Source organism: Myxocyprinus asiaticus, chromosome 46 (genome assembly GCF_019703515.2).
Source record: "Myxocyprinus asiaticus isolate MX2 ecotype Aquarium Trade chromosome 46, UBuf_Myxa_2, whole genome shotgun sequence".
Taxonomy (NCBI): Eukaryota; Metazoa; Chordata; class Actinopteri; order Cypriniformes; family Catostomidae; genus Myxocyprinus; species Myxocyprinus asiaticus.
Window position 1 is genome coordinate 13,631,419 of NC_059389.1, and position 19,900 is coordinate 13,651,318.

A 19,900-nucleotide genomic window follows, 5' to 3' on the forward strand; every position below is an offset into this window, starting at 1 on the left:
TGATGATGTGTCTGGCAGTTCGCACTACCCTTTGCAGGGCTTTACGGTTGAGGGCAGTGCTGTTGCCATACCAGGCGGTGATGCACCCAGTCAGGATGCTCACTACAGTGCTGGTGTAGAACCGTGTGAGGATGTGGTGGTTCATTCCAAACTTCCTCAGCCATCTCAGGAAGAAGAGGCGCTGGTGAGCCTTCTTCACAACGGCCTCAGTGTGGATGGACCATGTGAGTTCCTTGAAGCTGCTGACACTCTCCACTGATGTCCATTGATGGTGATGGGGCTGTGTTCTCTGTCTTTTCTCCTGAGGTCCACCACAAGCTCCTTGGTCTTACTGACGTTGAGGGAGAGGTTGTGCTCCTGACACCAGTGTGTCAGAGTGTGCACCTCCTCTCTGTAGGCTGTTTCATCATTGTCAGTGATCAGACCTACCACCGTCGTATCATCAGCAAACTTGATGGCATTGGAGCTATGTGTTGCCACACAGTCATGTGTGTACAGGGAATACAGGAGTGGGCTGAGAACACAGCCCTGCGGGGCTCCAGTGTTGAGGGTTAGTGATGAGATGTTGCTGCCCATTCTAACCACCTGGCATCTGCTTGACAGGAAGTCCAGGATCCAGCTGCACAGCAAGCTGTTTAAGCCCATAGCCCAGAGTTTCACATCAAGCTTGCAGGGCACTATGGTGTTGAATGCTGAGCTGTAGTCTACAAACAGCATTCTCACATAAGTGTTCTTTTTTTCGAGGTGGGAGAGAGCAGTGTGTAGTGTTGATGCAATGGCATCATCAGTGTAGTGGTTGTTGTAGTATGCAAACTGCAGTGAGTCCAGTGAGGCAGGCAGCACAGAGCAGATGTAATCTCTGATTAGTCTCTCAAAGCATTTGCTGATGATGGGGGTCAGAGCAACAGGACGCCAGTCATTTTAGCAAATGTGCTTGATTAATCTAAAAGAGATGTGTTCCTCATCTCTAGATTATTCATTTAGATCAACATCAATGCCGATTTAAAAAAAAAAAAAAAAAAAAAAAACATGGATAAATGAGCATTGTTGAAAGCAGAAATGAACGGAGCCACGGGGATTAGACTGTCTGACTGATGGCCTATTACGTAAGGGTTGTTTCGGCTCATGAAACTCACCTGTGATTGGCTGGATGGCCCAAAGTAACAAAACGCAAAGAACACTATACAAATCCACCATTTGGACTCGATATGGGTTTAGTTTGGAAAAGTGTGGGGGACCAAATCACTGTTTTTTTTAAGAGTGCAGGGGATGTTTCACCCATGCCCCCCCGGCTTCTATGCCCTTGATGTACACCAATCTGAATGGTGAATTAAACATCACAGAATTCTAAGTTAAAAAATAAATAAAAAAAATGTTAGCCTACGATTGATTTTGCAGCACAAATTCATTGTTAGTCTGGCTCAGGGATGGTGATTGGAGAGCTGTCGTGACAAAGATACAAGCAGAAGCAGGTCCTCCATCACAGGAGCTGAATTGTATATCTTAAATAACTGTGACACTGCCATTTCACAGCCTTAACTCACATTAGCAGAAACCTGCCAATATCACAGCACTTCATACTTTCCTGGCCTGTTGCATCATTCTCTCTTTCTGCTGGAATCTTCCTGTTGCGCTAGCAACCCATCAGTCCCTGATGATGAAAGCTCATTCAGATTTATAGCTTATGCATTCAGAGCTCTTCTCTCGCACCAGTGCTGTTCTTTTTACTAGGCTTGCTTGGCAACAGATGAATGTACTAGCATCTGTTACTATGGCTCAAAATCTCCTGAGTCAGTTCTGTTTTTAGTGACAGTGTTCCTCCAAACCGCTTATTCAGAAGGAGTAGGAGAAAGATCTCACAGTAATTCAAGAGCTTATGATGTAATAATCTCCATGACTCACATCCAGAGTCTGAAGGAAACTGAGAAAGGAGAGGAAGACAGAGGGAAAGTTCTTGGCTGGTGTTCACAGTTGCAGCTAGCTCAGTTTGTTCTGGCTGCCTTGAGAAAAATGTTGATGTTTACATGTTGCGCTGACTTCCTACTGGTGCCTCGTTTTCCCAATGTATAAAACTGTGTATGGAATGACATGAGTGTGAGTGAACGATGAACAATGACAGAATTTTCATTTTTAGGTTAAACTTTTACTAAGTGGAAGACAAGCAGTGCTTACTAAGGCATTGTGCATAGTGCTCATGTCATATAGACATACATACTAAAACTCTGCCATCTCTGATGAGGTTGTTAAGATAAGATAAAGCTTTGATGTGGACACACCACTGGCACATAAACACCAATGTTTCCCACACTTGGTTCCAACACAAACACACTCCCCTCCCCCCTTCCCCTCCTGTCTCTTGCCCTGGAGCCCAGCCAAATGTGACCTCACATCTGGAGCTTTGGTTTAGCCAGGCCTGTCTGAGGTTAAACATAATCGACCGTAGATGACCCAGTCTGGAGTTACTCTTCAGTCACTGGAGGCAAATCTGTTGAATCTTTTCTTCACAGCAGGATCAGATTTCAAGCATGGAAGAAAATGTTTCAAAGTCGAAATGTTGCGTTTAGGTGCGATTATACGTTAACAACCAAAATTTATGAAATTCCAAGAGGCTGTGCAGTGAGGGTTGCTCTAAGTAGGGATGTGCGAAACTACATCTTTTCAAAATTGACTAGTCGTTTGGTTGCATGATCAACTACTTGGAGTGGTGGTGGTGTAGTGGACTAAAGCACTGAACTGGTAAGCAGACAGTTGTTGGTTCGATCCCCACAGCCACCACCATTGTGTCCTTGAGCAAGGCACTTAACTCCAGGTTGCTCCAGGGGGATTGTCCCTGTAATAAGTCCCACTGCAAGTCGCTTTGGATAAAAGCATCTGCCAAATGCATAGAAATATAAATGTACTTTACTAATTGGTCTTAAGGAAGCACTGTCTAGTTAGGCAGGTTTCAGGTTCACCTGACCCCAAGTTTCTTAGGGGTGTTAAGAGTTTCATAGGACATGGCCACACTAATATGTTTTTGTTTGAAAATTATTTAATATTTCACTACATTTACACCTCTCATCCATTCTAGAACGGTGCTATTCTCCACCGGAAACTGAGCATTTGGAAAACGCTCTCCATAATTGCATACTTTGAAAAATTATGACATGAGGATACTGACAACTGTTTTTTTCAAACTGAAATGGATTACTGTGGATCTGCCCTTAAGAGGTGGTCACACTACACCTGGCGCTCCATTTACTCCCATTCAAACACATCCGAATGCAGGAGACTGGAAATGCAGTCTCATGCGAAGAAATAACGTACAACTTCCGCATGACATCATATTCTGGTCCGTTGCGTTGTACGAAAAAAATTGCGGGCTCATAATCTAGAGTGCTCGCCCCTCTTGGGGTGTTAAGAAAGGCTTACAAACAAACCTGTTTAGACAGAGCACAATGGAATGGAACAGAATGCAGTTTCTTAAGGCTGGGTTACAGTTGGCGAGTTGGCGCTAGTCAGTTCTAGTCTGCAGTGTTTGAGAAATTCGGAGAAAATCGTGTAGTGTATGATGGGTACTGGCTTCAATTTCTTACTCTCCAACTACGAGTTCATCTAGTCGAAGGATATGAAACATGTTTGATATTTTTGAGCTGACTATCCATGACTACTGAGGAAATCTCAGTGTATGATGCTCCTCAACTCTGAAGTCATACGGTATGCAGCCAATTGAAATTGAGTGCCCAGGGCCACTAAGTTTAAGAAATGTAGGTGGCGAACAAGCACGTTTAAAGCCTCACCTTACATTGCAGTCTCTAGAGGCCATTCTTCCCAACCAAGACTGTACTCAAATGCGCCATGTCTTTTGCGACTTGGAACACAGAGTAGCAGCAGCAACAACAAAAACAACAGCAGTAGCCAGTTCTCATATCCATGTTTGTTTACATCTGTCATGCGTTTCCTAGAGTGGGATGGCGCATGTTTCTGAAGGAGTTTGACCAGATTGGATGTATTTGAAAGTCGGGCTAGTGTGTGATCCTCAGTCGTTTGGACAGTAAATGGCAATTATGTGCTGCATGTGCTGGCACTACTTCTGCCAACAAGACAAATATACGGTTTCAAACGTTTGTTTTGTTGCATCTAGTGTAGACAGCTTCAAGCTGTTGCGGCACGATGTGGAGCGACATCGCTCACTTCTGGTGTAGACAGGGCGTTAGATGGAGCACAACGGAATGGAACAGAATGCAAGACTATTGATGTATGATTTTTAAAAGAAGAGTATTTATAACTCACGCTCTTATAAACAATGCTCGTAGCGGGGAGCTCAAAAAAACAATGCAAGATGCAATGTAAAAATCTGGATGCTGCCATATCACAATTTTAATTTCATTATTTGTGTATTCATACCTTCATTTTAACCCAAATATGTCAAGTTCCATGACATTCTGTGTTTTATAGTTATTGCGGAAATCATAGGGCCCTACTAATGCACAGTGCGATGTCAGCTCTAATTCTAAAGCACTGCTGCTAAAATTTTCATAAAAAATATAAACTAATCAACCAGTCAACCATTGTGACACATCCTTACTCTAAACGACTTTGTTTCTTTGTTTTTTGCGCTGTTTCAAAGCCACATTGCACCACCATGTACACAGTATTTGTTGTATTGCTGTGTCAGACTTTGGCTACTTCCAGCTAGTCATGTGTTCTCAAAGTAAAGTCCTTGTTTGGAACACTTCACTCTGGGTAATGTAACGCTCAAACCAAGGAGTTAGCTAAATTGCTTTCTTTGGCAACGCTGAGCAAAACCTGAGCCATAGAAACGTGCAAAGACTCATTACCTAACTGGCTAATGAATCTCTACACAAAGCCAGGAGCTAATTTGTCATATGACTTCCTGTGAAACAACATGCCATTTAAGGTAATTGGAGGGTGTGGCTGGAAATGGGAAAATGATGAAGTGGGCTGGAAGGGTCTTGAGAGAACAGACTCATGTGGCGGTTGCTGGCAAGGCTACAGAACTACAGAAAAAGGCACTTTAATGAGCTCTTTGTGCAAATGTGTTAAAAGCCTCTCTGTATTTGTATTTTTCAGATTCTTTGGCTTTTTGATAAAGTAATGTATTCAATGCTATAAGTTGCTAAATATAAGTACCATTAAACCTACCCTACATCAGGTTTATTGGGCATTGCACATGTTTTGTTTTGTTTTAATACCTAACAAACTTTTTTTGGTGAGAGGTTTTGCTTAAGTGTGCTTTTTGGTTGCTTTGATATTACGCAATGCTGTTACGTCTAGTGCAATGACATTTACACATTTGTAATAGTGATATAAGTGTTAGAATGTGTCCAAAACACTGATTCTAGAGTTAAACTCATTTAAGCTTTCAAAATCAAATAATTAATTTGTTTACAATTGTTTTGTTTTTTTGTTGCAGTTGTGTTGAGGTAGAAGAGCACCATGCCGTGGACATTGATGTTTACCACTGTCCAAACTGTGATGTCCTCCACGGACCCTCACTGAGTATGTATCCCACTCTCTTGGACTGCAAAAATCATTTGATTTACCCTCCTTACTACATTTAATTTAAGCTCTGCTAATATTTCCAATGACCTGAGGGGAATTTGTTACCGGGCTAATTAAACCATGTAATTATCAGATGGAGTCTGGTCTAACTGGATTCAGAGTGTCTAGTCAGCTCTACCGCTATGGTCAGGGCTGTTTACTCTGTTACAGAAGCGCTCTCTTTAGTGTTGTGGTGGTCTGGTAATGACTGCGGTATTGTTCTGCAACCAGACATATTAAATACACTCTGCCTGATTTTACAGTGAAGAGGCGAAACAACTGGCACAGACATGATTATACAGAGCCAGATGACGGCAGCAAGCCAGTGCAAGCTGGCACTTCAGTGTTTGTGCAGGAGCTGCAGGCCAGGACCTTTCCCAGGTATGTGTGCCAAGCAGTGGCAACACTCACCCTCAGGACAATTCACTCTAGCCCTTGGTGCCACCGATGATGCCATACAACTAAGGCTAGGCGATACAGCCTGAAATATTATCACTATATTTTTTTTTTTCATAGCGTTCGATATTGATATTTATCATGATATACATTTCATACCATTAATTGGGAAGGAAATGGATTCCACATTTGTCAGACCACAAGAATGAATGTAAGCAACTTGTTTGTTTACAAGTAAACTCCACAGGGTAAGCTACCTTTTTAATTTGATGTTCAAGTTTAGAATTAAATCCTACAAAAGGTGTGTGACCTCTTCATCGCAATTTTATCATATTCAGCGGACATTTGATCTTCTCATGGTAATGGTAATTTATTTTTAAGTTTACAACAATTCTTCTTCCTGGTTTTGGCCTGATGCATGTCAGCTATGTAACCCATACATGACGTAATTGCTTAAATCTGAAAGTCATGATGTCCACTGAAAAACATTTTTGCCTGTGTCGAAACTTTTGTGGATGTGACAGTGCTATGGATCATGAAAACACATTTAAATAGTACATAAATAAACACTAATGTTGTTGATGTCTGAGTTGTTGTTGTGTTGAATCAAGGTGTGTTTTCCATACTTTTGAAGGTTTTTTTTTCATTTTGAACGAGAGAATTAAATGTACAAAAATGTTTTATTAATATACACCAATATGACAATACAAACTAATAAATAGAAATACTTATACATATATTTTACCAAAACATACAAAAAAGTGCCTCATGGGGAATTCTGTGACTGTTATTGAGTGATGCTGCAAACAAAACCCTGAATCAGAGTTCATTTCATCAGTTCATTAAAACAGACAGTTTGAACTGATTCATTGAAATTCTAAAGTGAAATGAAAGAGGCTATTAAAAAATTCTGCCTTAACACTCTCATATTCTCAAATTGACAAGGAATGATCGCAAAACTAGTCTGTCTCGCTCTTTCTCCTAAAATTAATGGCCACATTAAAATCATTACACAAGTATTGATGTTGCTAAATGTTATATTGCCAGCAAAACCGTTGCGAGTATATAGTGAAAATATCGCCCAGCCCTATGCATAGCAGATTCTGAAAAGCCAGACTGGATTTCTGTAGTAATGGACTGAAAAGTTAGATTTTTAGATTGCACAAACCTCTGTTTGGTCCAAGTCAGGAATTTATTTGTTGATTGTACTTGTTGTCACTCAAATCTGCTATGTAATGTCTCTGACAGTCTTTCTCCTGTGTCTAACCTGCAGTGGGGATGAAATCTTGGAGCAAATGCAAGGCAGTCAGGTCACCCAGCGGTATTTTGAGAGGCACGGCTTCCGCTATCCCATTGCTGTGCCCAAAATGGAAGGGCTCGGACTCCGGTTGCCTCCACCGGATTTCTCCGTCAAGGATGTAGAGCGCTATGTTGGTAAGGAGAGAAAGTGGAGTTAAGGGCTTAGTGATTGTGTATGTGAATGTATGGAGTAGTAAAATCTCATGCTTACTAGGACCAGATGAAGTCTGCACTTTAAGTACCTTGCACAAGAGCACAGTTGCCCCTTGCAATTTGAACCTACAATGTTTCAATTACAAGTCAATATCTTTACTAGACATTTACATTAGTATGCAACAGTTCCAGAAATGAAAACCGTTAATCAACACACTCTGGATTCATCATCGTTCACCCATATGGCCATGAGCGGCAGCGCTTTTATGGGTTTAAATATTAATTCCATTAAGAGCTGTCTTCATGTAATGGGGTTGCATTACAGTCCAGACTCGGTAGAGATAAGATGTTAATCTAAGGTGACACCACTGAGTTCAGTGGGTCTAACCTTTTAGCAAACATTAATCAAGCCTTAATAAAATAAGAGGGCAGATAAAAGTGGTGTGCCTTACACCAGCCTAGCAGTTCACATCTCATTGAGACTCTGCTCCTTATAGTGTCCGATTACACAGCGGCTGTATTTTCTCCACTTCTGCACCCTGAGCTTGGCTATAAAGTTTAGGTTACAACCCGCTTCTCCCCCTCATTTATTTGTGTGTAAGGTATTGTTATCATGATACACTCAATGATCAGCTGCTCCATTTGTGTCCTGGGAGTGTCTGCAGCCCACTGGGAATGGAGGTGTGATTATATTGCACTCTTGCAGTGAGGTGACTAAAGGTTTGGCAGTACCACACCTTCTGGTGACTGTGACTGCCGCCTGGCCACTAAAACTGATTACAACCAATGTATTTTAATTTTTGAAACAACTGGCCCAGTAACTTTATTCGTAGTGAGTTTTCAGTTGTTAGCTTCATTTACATAATTGTTTGAAAAACGAAGGGAGTTTGACCAATTAGCTAGCTGTTATGAGCACACAACTCCTCCTCACCTCCAATTCACATTGAGGAATTGATAAACTATATAAAATTCCAATAAATGGTGTCCTGTCTAAATATTCAGCCTGTTCTCTAATTCTTTTCTTCTGTAACTGTAACACAAAATTGGTTCCGGCTTCCCGCGGTAGTGTTTGATTGTTTGCATCCGGGTTTCCGTAGTCATAAAGAACTTGGAAATATCAGGGAATTTTAAAAGTTATGGATTTTTCTATAGTGTATTTACATGTTTCTTGTAATGCTCTGCTCTAAAATATACATTCATCGGCTAGATATTGCTCTTATGTGGAACTGTAGAGTAAAACTTGCTTGCAAGCCATGGTGACGTTTGATTTGTGAGTAAATCGTGCTCTTGAGTTGGTTCCTTCTAATCCATATGCTTACATAAACTTTAAAGGAATAGTTCACCCAGAAATGAAAATTCCCTCATCATTTACTCACCCTCATGTCATCCCAGATGTGTATGACTTTCTTCTGCTGAACACAAAATGTTTTAGAAAAATATCTCAGCTCTGTAGGTCCTCACAATGCAAGTAAATGGTGGCCAGAAATTTGAAGGTCCAAAAAGCACATAAAGGCAGCAAAAAAGTAATCCATTTTACTCCAGTGGTTAAATCCATATCTTCAGAAGCGAAATGACAGGTTTGGTTGAGAAACAGATCAATATTCAAGTCCTTTTTTACTATAAATCTCTACTTTCACTTTCTACATTCTTCTTCTTTTGTTGTTTGGGGATTCGCATTCTTCGTTTATATTGCCACCTACTGGAGAGGGAAGAGAATTTAAAGGAAAAAAGACTTAAATATTGATCTTTTTCTTACCCACACCTATCATATCGCTAATGAAGACATGGATTTAACCACTGGAGTCATACATGATTACTTTGATGCTGCTTTTATATGCTTTAAATAAGGACTGTGTTAAACATTACTTGATGCTATGTGGACATTTTTCTAGAACATAAATTACACACAGTCATACCTCAAACGTGATTTTTGAAGCTGTACTGAATTAAATTATTTTTTTTATTTTTTTATTTTTTTTGTACGGCGGCTTCAAAATTCACGTTTGAGGTAGAACAAAACCTCTAAACCTTTACACAAGTTCAAAAACCCCATTATAAATTCTGTCGGAAAATCCCAAGGGAACCGATGGTGAATTAGACTTCCAGGTTTGCCTAAAAATTGACGTCACGGCTTAACAGCTCTATTGTTTGGACCTACAGAGCTGAGATATTCTTCTAAAAATCTTCGTTTTATGTTCAGCAGAAGAAAGAAAGTCATACTCATCTGGGATGGCACGAGGGTGAATAAATTATATGAGAATTTAAATTTTTGGGTGAATTATGCCTTTAAAAGTGTAATTTTAGTCTGACTAAAACAATAATTTGAATTTTTAAAATGAAAACTCTTTATTCCGAAATTGTACTAACAGACCTAGATAATGAGATTGTAGCTTGGCTTCATCCAGCATGTATACACATTAATTGGTCTGCAATTGGACCTCAGCATATTGCGCGTGCTCCAAAAAAGAGAGGTTACGCGTGGCATTTATTTAACACTTCCGCATCTACTGTCCTTCCTTTTAATACTGGATTACACGGTGTGTCATGTATATTTGGACTGACAGACTGTAGCACAACTATGCAAAAAACTGCTCATAACGGTTCACAAATCGATCTGAATGATTCTTCAGCGAATCAGTCTGAATCAAAGTGATTTTTAAAGATCTTTGTCCAGTAATCACAAATTGCTAAAAAGTTAATGGAATCAGTGAGAAAAGTCAGAGGTTGTTTAATTGATCACCCCTCTTTCATTTCTAAACGGTGAGGAGTGGTGCCATTTCAACAGCAAGAGTTATTAGAGCGACATCCTGTACTGTTATCAAGTTGTGTTACATTAAGTAAGCAGAACAATTTCCCTAGTTTTGTAGTGTTTAGGCAATCTCAGAGAGATATGTTGGAGACGTCTCAGTTTAGTATGCACAATATAAAGCTTGAAGTATTACATTTGAGAAGTGCACTATCCTAGTAGGTCAAATGTCTATTGGTCATTGACGTTCCAGACATTTTCATCAAATTTCAGAAAGTGGTGCATATCAGTTGCATTACTTGAATGATAAAGTTAACTGCTGTGACGTTACGTCTGTGGCTTGCATTTAAAGCTCCAGCTTTACGTCCTTAATGCTCTTCTGACTGCTAACTGCAGACTAGCTGCCCAGCTAATTCACTTACTTCAATGGGCAGCTTGCCTGCACTGCACACCAGGGACCTCCCAGCTAGCAGAATCGAACTTTGTGGTTTTTCCACATTGACATTTGCTTATAATAATGCAATACGGTCTCCACCTGCTTTTTTGAAAGCTGCTTTTGTTCCACACTGCTTTGGAACGTGCTTTTGAAATTGTGGCCTCCTCCATTCAGACGTCATAAAATAAATTTTTATGTCTCTAGAACTATTAAAGATGTTTGTTGTTATTGGATGAAAGAATTAATTATTGGCATAATTGTTATAATTGATGTGTATATACTAACAAATATTACAGTCTCAGCACTTGGAGCGAGTTGAAGGGAATTTTAAAATCAAACACATATTTGTTACACTTTGCAATGCATTTGGCAGATGCTTTTATCCAAAGTGACGTACAGTGCATGCAAGGTATAAGTTTAATCAGCATATGTGTGTACAACCTGTATCTTGTATCCAGTGTGCATTTGGACACACAAAGGCAATAGACACTGTTTTTGGCAATGCTCCGAGCTAAAATGTACCTGATACCATAACAGCAATTAAGGGGCTCGTTAAGGTCATCTTTACAGGATGAGTACATCTCTGGCTGGGTACGTTAGGTTGCTGGTTGTTGAGCTGCAGGTCAAAAGAATCTGTTTTAGATTAGCTTTTGAATCTGATTTATTTTTGAACAGCCTTTACATTGGAATTGTTGAGAACATGCTGTCTAGCTAGGCAGCTCACTAGGCTGTTGAACATACCAGCGCCCCCACAGTTAGCAGTGACATTTAATAAGTAAAGCTGATTTACTTCTTTAAAGAAATCAATATGCCTTATGGCTGTATAATTGCTGCTACTGCAGTTTTTCCTTTAGAGTCTGTCGGACACCACTGCACAATATTCGAATAACTAATGCGATCCATTGACACTCAAGACACTCAACCGGCTTCCTTCACTTATAGGAGGCGACAAAGTGATTGACGTCATCGATGTGGCCCGGCAAGCAGACAGCAAGATAAAACTGAGCACATTTGTGAAGTATTTCTACAGCCCAAAGCGGTCAAAAGTGCTAAACGTCATCAGCCTGGAGTTTTCAGACACCAAGTGAGTATTGTTTGAAAACGTGTGAGTAATTCATTATTGCAGGGGTGAGCACAAATGTACCTTTTCTGAGTGCAGGGAAAATGTACTGTATTGTAGCATATGTGTAAAACTGCTTTTAATGTTGCCTCTGAAATGCTCTTGCACAGCTGGACACTTTGATCTCTAAACCAAAATTTTCTGTTGCTCAGGATGTCAGAGCTGGTGGTGGTGCCCGATATTGCCCAGAAGATGTCTTGGGTGGAGAACTACTGGCCTGATGACTCTTACTTTCCCAAACCCTTTGTGCAGAAGTACTGTTTAATGGGCGTTAAAGACAGCTACACTGACTTCCATATTGATTTTGGGGGCACGTCTGTGTGGTACCATGTACTATGGGTAAGTCCACATCACCAATAGTCTGTTGTAGTATATCTTTGTTCATTATCCACAATTAGGGGCTGTTTACCCTGCACATATTTTAAAAGTAACATTAAATGTTAAAAACACATCTCAAGAAATCTGCGTTCTTCTCTATTCATGACACTGCATCTATCTTAAGGAAGGACACGTTTTGTTCTTTTAAACAGTTAGTCAGCTTTGTAAATTCCAAATGGAATGGCGAAAATACGTCCATGATTTTATATTAATTATTGCTTTTTTTAGGGAGAGAAGATTTTTTACTTAATAAAGCCGACCCCAGACAACCTTGCACTATATGAGGAGTGGAGCTCATCCCCCAGCCAGAGCGAAGTGTTCTTCGGGAAGAAAGTGGACAAGTGCTACAAGTGTGTTGTGCGGCAGGGAACAACACTTCTTATCCCCACAGGTTAATGCTTTTTTTAGCACCTTAACAATTAATGCAGACTATTATTGTCAATGCCATTGTTTGCATAAATAAACAAATATCAAAGCAAGTGGCATCTATAAACAAATCATGCTAGATCTTTTAGTGGATGTATAAAGTAATTTCCCCTCAAGTTAACGCAGGTGTCCTAACAGAGGAACTACAGGTGTAGTTCATCACAATAACTATGGCCATGCTCCACAAAGTCCAAATACATTTATCTTAATTTTAAACCATATATCTATTGTTTTATCATTTGAAACCTAACTATATTCTATAGCAGGGGTATCCAGTTAAAGTTCTAGGAGGTCCGGTCCCTATATTTCCTTCCCAGAAAAGGTCCGGACAATAACTTGCATGGTTTTAGGAGTCAGGATAGCTATGAAATGACATAAGGAATGCTCATTTTTAGAAATAGTAGGCCTAGTTATAAATTTCCAAGTTGACAGAAATAGTACTTTGTAAAATAAGAAAAAAAAAACATTGGACATTGGGGCCCAAGAGACAAAGTCAAAGTAGTGGGGTTTGGGCGATCTTCTACCAAAAGATTAAAATATTTAAATGAGTTCATCAATCGAGAGCACTTTGATATGAATATGAAAAGATAAAATCAACTGTTCATTTTGAACCTGAATGACAACAACAGTCCAGTATTTGTGTTTGAATATTTTAGATACTTAAGGGGCATAGGAGGCCTTGTGACTATTAAGGAAACATACAGTTTTGGGGTTCAGGCATGTCCCCCGAGAGAAAGTTTTGAAAATGTAGAAGTCTGAATGGACCATTTTTATATTTTCCTTAAAGTGAACATCTACCAACAACATACAATGTACAGCACAATAGTGAAGCTTAAAAATACTGTAAGCTAAAGTTAAGTAGGCCAATAAATGGTCAAACTATCAAATAATGGATACGTTCTCATGAGAACTTCACTATGCTTCTAGGAATGTAAACGTTTTGGTTGTTTTTCTTTGCCATATGCCAGAGATGATCTTTTAATTTTCACACAAAAATCTGTTTGTGAAAGGCTCGAAACATGCTGATTAATAAAAAAAAAAAAACAACGTTATAGTTTAAAGGCACTCTGGAAGCACGTTGTCCTGTCACAAACTTGGTTTAGCTGAATGGTCGGATTCATTTCAGACATATGAAGTTGAATTCACTTCGCTTCATTCTCATTTTCTGCAGTGTGTTTAAGAAAGATGCCAATATCCATCTATATTGCTGCTCACTGTATTTCTCTGCTATGGTCTGCTGTCGTTACAATAATCGTGTCTGCAACTTTGCGCATGGCACCATGTCTGTCAACATGCATGGAGTGCAAAAGGGTATAAATGAAGTGTGTTATGTTATAGAGAAAAATAATCAAGAATAAAGCGCTGAAAGATCAGTGCTATCTGTGCCCGAGTGCTTGCGCTATACACAGCTCCGTTGTTTTGTCACGCTGATCACTTGAAGTATAGAACCGGTGAGATGGGGCAGCACATGTCATGATGTCTCGCGGTCTGGGTGGAACCAAGCTGAGGTCCGGACCTGGAACATGGTCCGCTAATTGGTGACCGATGTTCTATAGTATCCTGTAACTATATTGTTCTATATTTTTTAGAAAATGACACTTGGTTTGATATTTTGATTATACAATGTAAAAAAAAAAAAACATTAATACATTGTGTGCCTAAAGAGTCCAAATACTTTTGTGGGCCACTGTTGGCTTATTAAATTAGTACATACAGTTGAAGTCAGAAGTTTACATACACCTTAGCCAAATACATTTAAACTCAGTTTTTCACAATTCCTGACATTTAATCATAGAAATCTTTCCCTGTCTTAGGTCAGTTAGGATCACTACTTTATTTTAAGAATGTGAAATGTCAGAATAATAGTAGAGAGAATTATTTATTTCAGCTTTTATTTTTCATCACATTCCCAGTGGGTCAGAAGTCTACATACACTTTGTCAGTATTTGGTAGCATTGTCTTTAAATTGTTTGTACTTGGGTCAAAATGTTTTGGGTAGCCTTCCACAAGATTCTCACAATAAGTTGCTGGATTTTGGCCCATTCCTCCAGACAGAACTGGTGAAACTGAGTCAGGTTTGTAGGCCTCCTTGCTCGCACACGCTTTTTCAGTTCTGTCCACAAATTTTCTGTCGGATTGAGGTCAGGGCTTTGTGATGGCCACTCCAGTACCTTGACTTTGTTGTCCTTCAGCCATGTTGCCACAACTTTGGAGGTATGCTTGGGGTCATTGTCCATTTGGAAGACCCATTTGCGACCGAGCTTTAACTTCCTGGCTGATGTCTTGAGATGTCCTTCCTCATGATGCCATCTATTTTGTGAAGTGCACCAGTCCCTCCTGCAGCAAAGCACCCCCACAAAATGATGCTGCCACCCCCATGCTTCAAGGTTGGGATGGTGTTCTTCGGCTTGCAAACCTCACCCATTTTCCTCCTAACATAACAACGATCATTATGGCCACACAGTTCGATTTTTGTTTCATCAGACCAGAGGACATTTCTCCAGAAAGTAAGATCTTTGTCCCCTTATGCACTTGCAAACTATATTCTGGCTTTTTTATGGCAGTTTTGGAGCAGTGGCTTCTTCCTTGCTGAGTAGCCTTTCAGGTTATGTCGATATAGGTCTCGTTTTATTGTGGATATAGATATAGACGTCTACCTGTTTCCTCCAGCATCTTCACAAGGTCCTTTGCTGTTGTTCTGGGATTGATTTGCACTTTTTGCACCAAACTACGTTCATCTCTAGGAGACAGAATGTGTCTCCTTCCTGAGCGATATGATGGCTACATGGTCCCATGGTGTTTATACTTGCATACTATTGTTTGTACAGATGAATGTGGTACCTTCAGGCATTTGGAAATTGCTCCCAAGGATGAACCAGACTTCTGGAGGTCCACAATTATTTTTTTCTGAGGTCTTTGCTGATTTCTTTTGATTTTCCCATGATGTCAAGCAAAGAGGCACTAAGTTTGAAGGTAGGCCTTAAAATACATCCACAGGTACACCTCCAATTTAGTACAACTGAATTTTCCAAGCTGCTTAAAGGCACAGTTAACATAGTGGATGTAAACTTCTGACCCACTGGAATTGAGATATAGTCAAATTAAATGTGAAACAATCTGTCTGTAAACAGCTGTTGGAAACATTACTTGTGTCATCAAGTAGATGTTCTAAATGACTTGCCAAAACTATAGTTTGCTAATATTGAATCTGTGGAGTGTTTAAAAAACCTAAGTGTATGTAAACTTCTGACTTCAACTATATGATAATTGGTTCAATACATCTTGAAATGTATTGAAAAAAATACATTTTGAAAAAAATTATGACTTCAAATAAGAAGGATATGGTCTTAGATGAATCTGGTTTCCAGCTGAAGAGAGGAGTGTGGTGGGGTGGTCTGCTGATCACACCAACAGACCAGTTTCAGACCGTGGGATCCTACACGTCCCCCTGTGGAAGAAACTTCAAAAGTCCTTCAAAACTTGCATGAAAGTCAGTCATTGATGGTTCTCTGTCTCCAAATCTAATGTGTATTTATGCATTTGCATACTTGTCAGGCATATGGAATGAATGGTCAAGTGTAGACAGGAAGTCATTGCTGTAGTTTACAGACTGAGTGTTTGAGGGGCTTTACAGTGGTTTTGGAGCACACTCTGGGGGCTTGAGTGGGGGGTTGATTTAGCTCATCAGATCTCGGTCAGGCATGTAATCGTTGCAGTGGATGGCCCACCCTAGCACACACCACATGTATGTGAACTCTAATTAGCCATTATGTTGTATTTAAACAGTTCCCACACTGATCCTGGGAGCATAGTTGAGAAGTCTAAAGGTGTTGGAATGACATTTCTGTGATCTGTAGAGCAGTGATTTTAACCTAGTGTGGTGAGCAGGGTGGGGCCTAGCGGTGTCTGGGCAGAGCGAGGCTGGGAAGATAAGTGGTGAATGAGTTCCACCTGTGTGCCACACCGGTCTCACGTTCCAGTGAGGGGTGGCGGGAGTATTTAAGGAGAGGAGACAGCGGCAGACGAGAGAGAGAGATGCACAAAGCCTGTCTGTGTGTGTCTTTATGTTCATACGTAGCTGGCTGAAAAGCAGTGTGTTTTTGTTTTGTTACACACTGAAAAGTGTTTATTAAATGTCTAAGTGTTTGTCAAGCCGGTCCCAGCTTCCTCCTTTGCCATCCTTGAATTGTTGCATCTAGTTTTGCACCAGGACACAGATTTTGCTTTGGTACTGTGTTGGGTCGCAACTTGATGTCCAAAGCTGTTTATTGTACAAAAGTAATGGAAAAACGTCCTAAAATCAAACATTGAAATGTACTAGCATTTCCATGACTTCATGACAATATGAAAATTGAGATTTTTGTAAATGCATATCTGTGATTTACCAGCCTAAACACGTGGAACACACAGGCATATTATTGTATTGTATTAGCCGTATTACCAAGTGACAGATGAACTGTCTCCCTTTTAAAAGTTGACAAGCCTATTTATTTAGCTATGCACAATTCTTTTGTTAGTTCCATATTATTATTGGCATTTAGCCAATGTTTTCTCACCTGCTGTATGCGACCATATCAGAACAGACCTACAGCCTATTGCTCTAGAGGTTTTCCACTTTTCAGTGGCAAAATGTAAGAAATTGATTTTGTGATGGACTGATATCACCCTCTGTACAGCTATAAACCAGATATGAATGGCTCACTGTTAGCAAAAAGGGGACATCTGCGGTTTAGACCAGATGTCTGTATGTGTATGTCAGCATCTGTTGGTCAGCTGTTGATATGTTTCTTGACCCCTCTTTCAGGATGGATCCATGCAGTTCTCACCTCTCAGGATTGCATGGCTTTTGGAGGGAACTTCCTCCACAACCTCAACATAGGCATGCAGCTCAGGTGAGTGGTTGGCTATACACTTACAACCCCATGAAAAAAATCCCATTAAATCTCAATTGCAGTTTTGTGGCTTTAAGTCCATATCTGTTAAGGCCATCTATATGCTAGTGTTCTCCTAAAGGTTGATGAAACGTATATTGCAGATATATGTATTGACAGTATATAGTCTTTCTCTTCGGTAAATTGGAACAAAAAAATATGCTCTCCAGAATGAGAATGTCCTCTTCTCCAATAGCATCTACAACTGACTAGCAATAGCAAGTAGTGAACTAGATAGATAACGTCTGTTAAGACAAAGTTTGATTTTGGCGTTACAAAACCTTGTCTTATGTGAAGTTTAAAGGTTTTACTAGATACTCTTGCTCAGCTCCTCTTTAACCTGTGTATGCTTCCATGAGGCCAAATTATGAAAAAGAACCAAATTGCGTACCATAGCTATGCAGATGACACCCAGATTTACCTAGCCCTATCGCCGAATGACTACAGCCCCATAGACTCTCTGTGGCAGTGCATTGATGAAATTAACAGTTGGATGTGCCGAAACTTTAAACATTGACAAGGCAAAGGTCATTGTATTTGCCAACAAATGCGAAATTCCCAAGGTTAACGCATAACTTGACTCTAGGGGTCTAAAGACAAAAAAAATCAAGTCAGAAATCTTGGTATCATTTTGGAGTCAGATCTAAGTTTCAGTAGTCATATAAAGCAATAACTAAATTGGCCAACTATGATCTCATTACCAGCAGGGGGTATTACTGTAATGGGCTCCTCACCAGCCTTCTCAAAAAGACCATGGACAGCTGCAGCTCATTCAAAATGCTGCAGCCAGGATTCTGACCCTAACCAAAAAATCTGAGCATATCACTCCAGTCCTCAGGTGTTTACTTTGTCTTCCAGTTACATTTAGAATTTACAAAGTACTATTACGAAGTACTATTACTCATTTATAAATCACTCAATGACCTACGAGATAAATACATTGCAGATATGCTTGTTGAATATAAACCTAATAGACCTCTCAGATCATTAGGATCAAGTCAGTTAGAAATACTGAGGGTTCACTCAAAACAAGGTGAGACAGCATTTAGCTATTATGCCACCCGCAGCTGGAACCAGCTTCCAGAAGAGGTCAGGTGTGCTCTAACAGTATCCACATTCAAATCCAGACTGAAAACAAAACTGTTTAGCTATGCATTTACAGACTGAGTATTGTACTGCACTTACTGATTGCACTGCATCATTTTATTTATGTATTCTTTTCCTTTTTTATTTTTTAATAACTTATTACTTTTCTTATTTCTTGTTCTTAATTGGTTTTAAAATGTATTTATATGTATCTTGTATTTTCTTTATTATTTTTATATAAAGCACTTTGAAATGCCATGAAATGTGTTTAATAAATAAACTCGTCTTGCCTTGCCTTAAGTTCTTTGAAACAATGACGGTTTGTTGAAACCTGCCGAGGGACAACAGTCCTACATGCTGATCGGAGCAGGTAGTGTTTAACAGCTGGCTATAAATGCAAGGGCTTTAAAACCCAGCTAGCGGTCGTTTCTGCAGTAAACTGAGTGAACGAGCAAGCAGTAATCTACCACGGCCAGCACTCGCCCATTGCTTTTCATTACGGACAGATGGACGACTGGGTGAACAAAGTCAGTCATAAAACATATTTTATTTGTGAAGTGAAAGTGTGTGTGTTTGATTCTTCAAAAAAGATCAGGGGCTTGGGACAACACATCAGGGGTTTAAGCCCCCTAATCCTCCCCCTCGCAACGCCCCTGGCTGTGATTTAAACTAATGTCTATTGGCTATTTCAAAGTACAGTAAGTAAATCATTTAATAGGGTCTTTTAGAAAGGGTCTTCAGTGTTTTTTACATCACTTTTTTTTAAATGTTTTTACTTTTTTAAAGCTTGTACGCTATATATTCTTAAGATAGACATATTGGTTGCAAACATAGACATACTGGAAACAAAAGAACTGAAAAGTTTTTACCATTAGGCTATAAAATAAATTTTTTGGTTCTAAAAGTAGATAGCGCAACAAATATAACAGAGTGCAGGTGTCTCAACACGTTTTTTAAAATGAGAACGAGGTCCTTTCAGCAAGTAGCGCTCAAATGTATTCTTTCAGATCCATTTTTTAAAGTTGAAGTTCTTTTTAAGTTGACACAGCGTTTAAAAAACGCAGCACTCCGTCTAACACGTTTACATAGAAAAACAAATAAAAAACAGCACAGGCGGACACAGAGATGCATTTGGTGTGAATGGCCCCTTAGAGTGTATTCTTGACTAGTGTTAAGTCCATATTTTACAAAAGCTGTGACGTTTTTTGCTGTATTGTGGATGAAGTATAACTAATTTGTCTCATTTTAGGTGCTATGAGATGGAGCGACGTCTTAAGACTCCAGACCTCTTTAAGTTTCCTTATTTTGAGGCCATTTGCTGGTATGTTGCCAAGAATCTACTGGAGACACTCAAAGGTATGTCCTATTAAATCACTCAGCATGTC

The 19,900-nt window shown here is 39.7% G+C and overlaps 1 protein-coding gene across 3 annotated transcripts in view; it reads left to right on the forward strand.

The window, feature by feature from the left end:
- The window catches only part of kdm7ab (lysine (K)-specific demethylase 7Ab), a 54,668-nt gene that overhangs the window by 24,226 nt on the left and 10,542 nt on the right, over positions 1-19,900 (forward strand). For all 3 annotated transcript variants that reach the window (XR_007896251.1, XM_051689066.1, XM_051689067.1), the window contains 8 exons: positions 5,417-5,502; positions 5,808-5,925; positions 7,214-7,374; positions 11,517-11,658; positions 11,847-12,033; positions 12,301-12,463; positions 17,303-17,390; positions 19,765-19,871. Coding sequence is in view for 2 of the 3 variants with exons in the window: in XM_051689066.1 (XP_051545026.1) it covers positions 5,417-5,502; positions 5,808-5,925; positions 7,214-7,374; positions 11,517-11,658; positions 11,847-12,033; positions 12,301-12,463; positions 17,303-17,390; positions 19,765-19,871 (1,052 nt within the window). In the remaining variant the exon portion in view is untranslated. The remainder of the gene's footprint in view (positions 1-5,416; positions 5,503-5,807; positions 5,926-7,213; positions 7,375-11,516; positions 11,659-11,846; positions 12,034-12,300; positions 12,464-17,302; positions 17,391-19,764; positions 19,872-19,900) is intronic.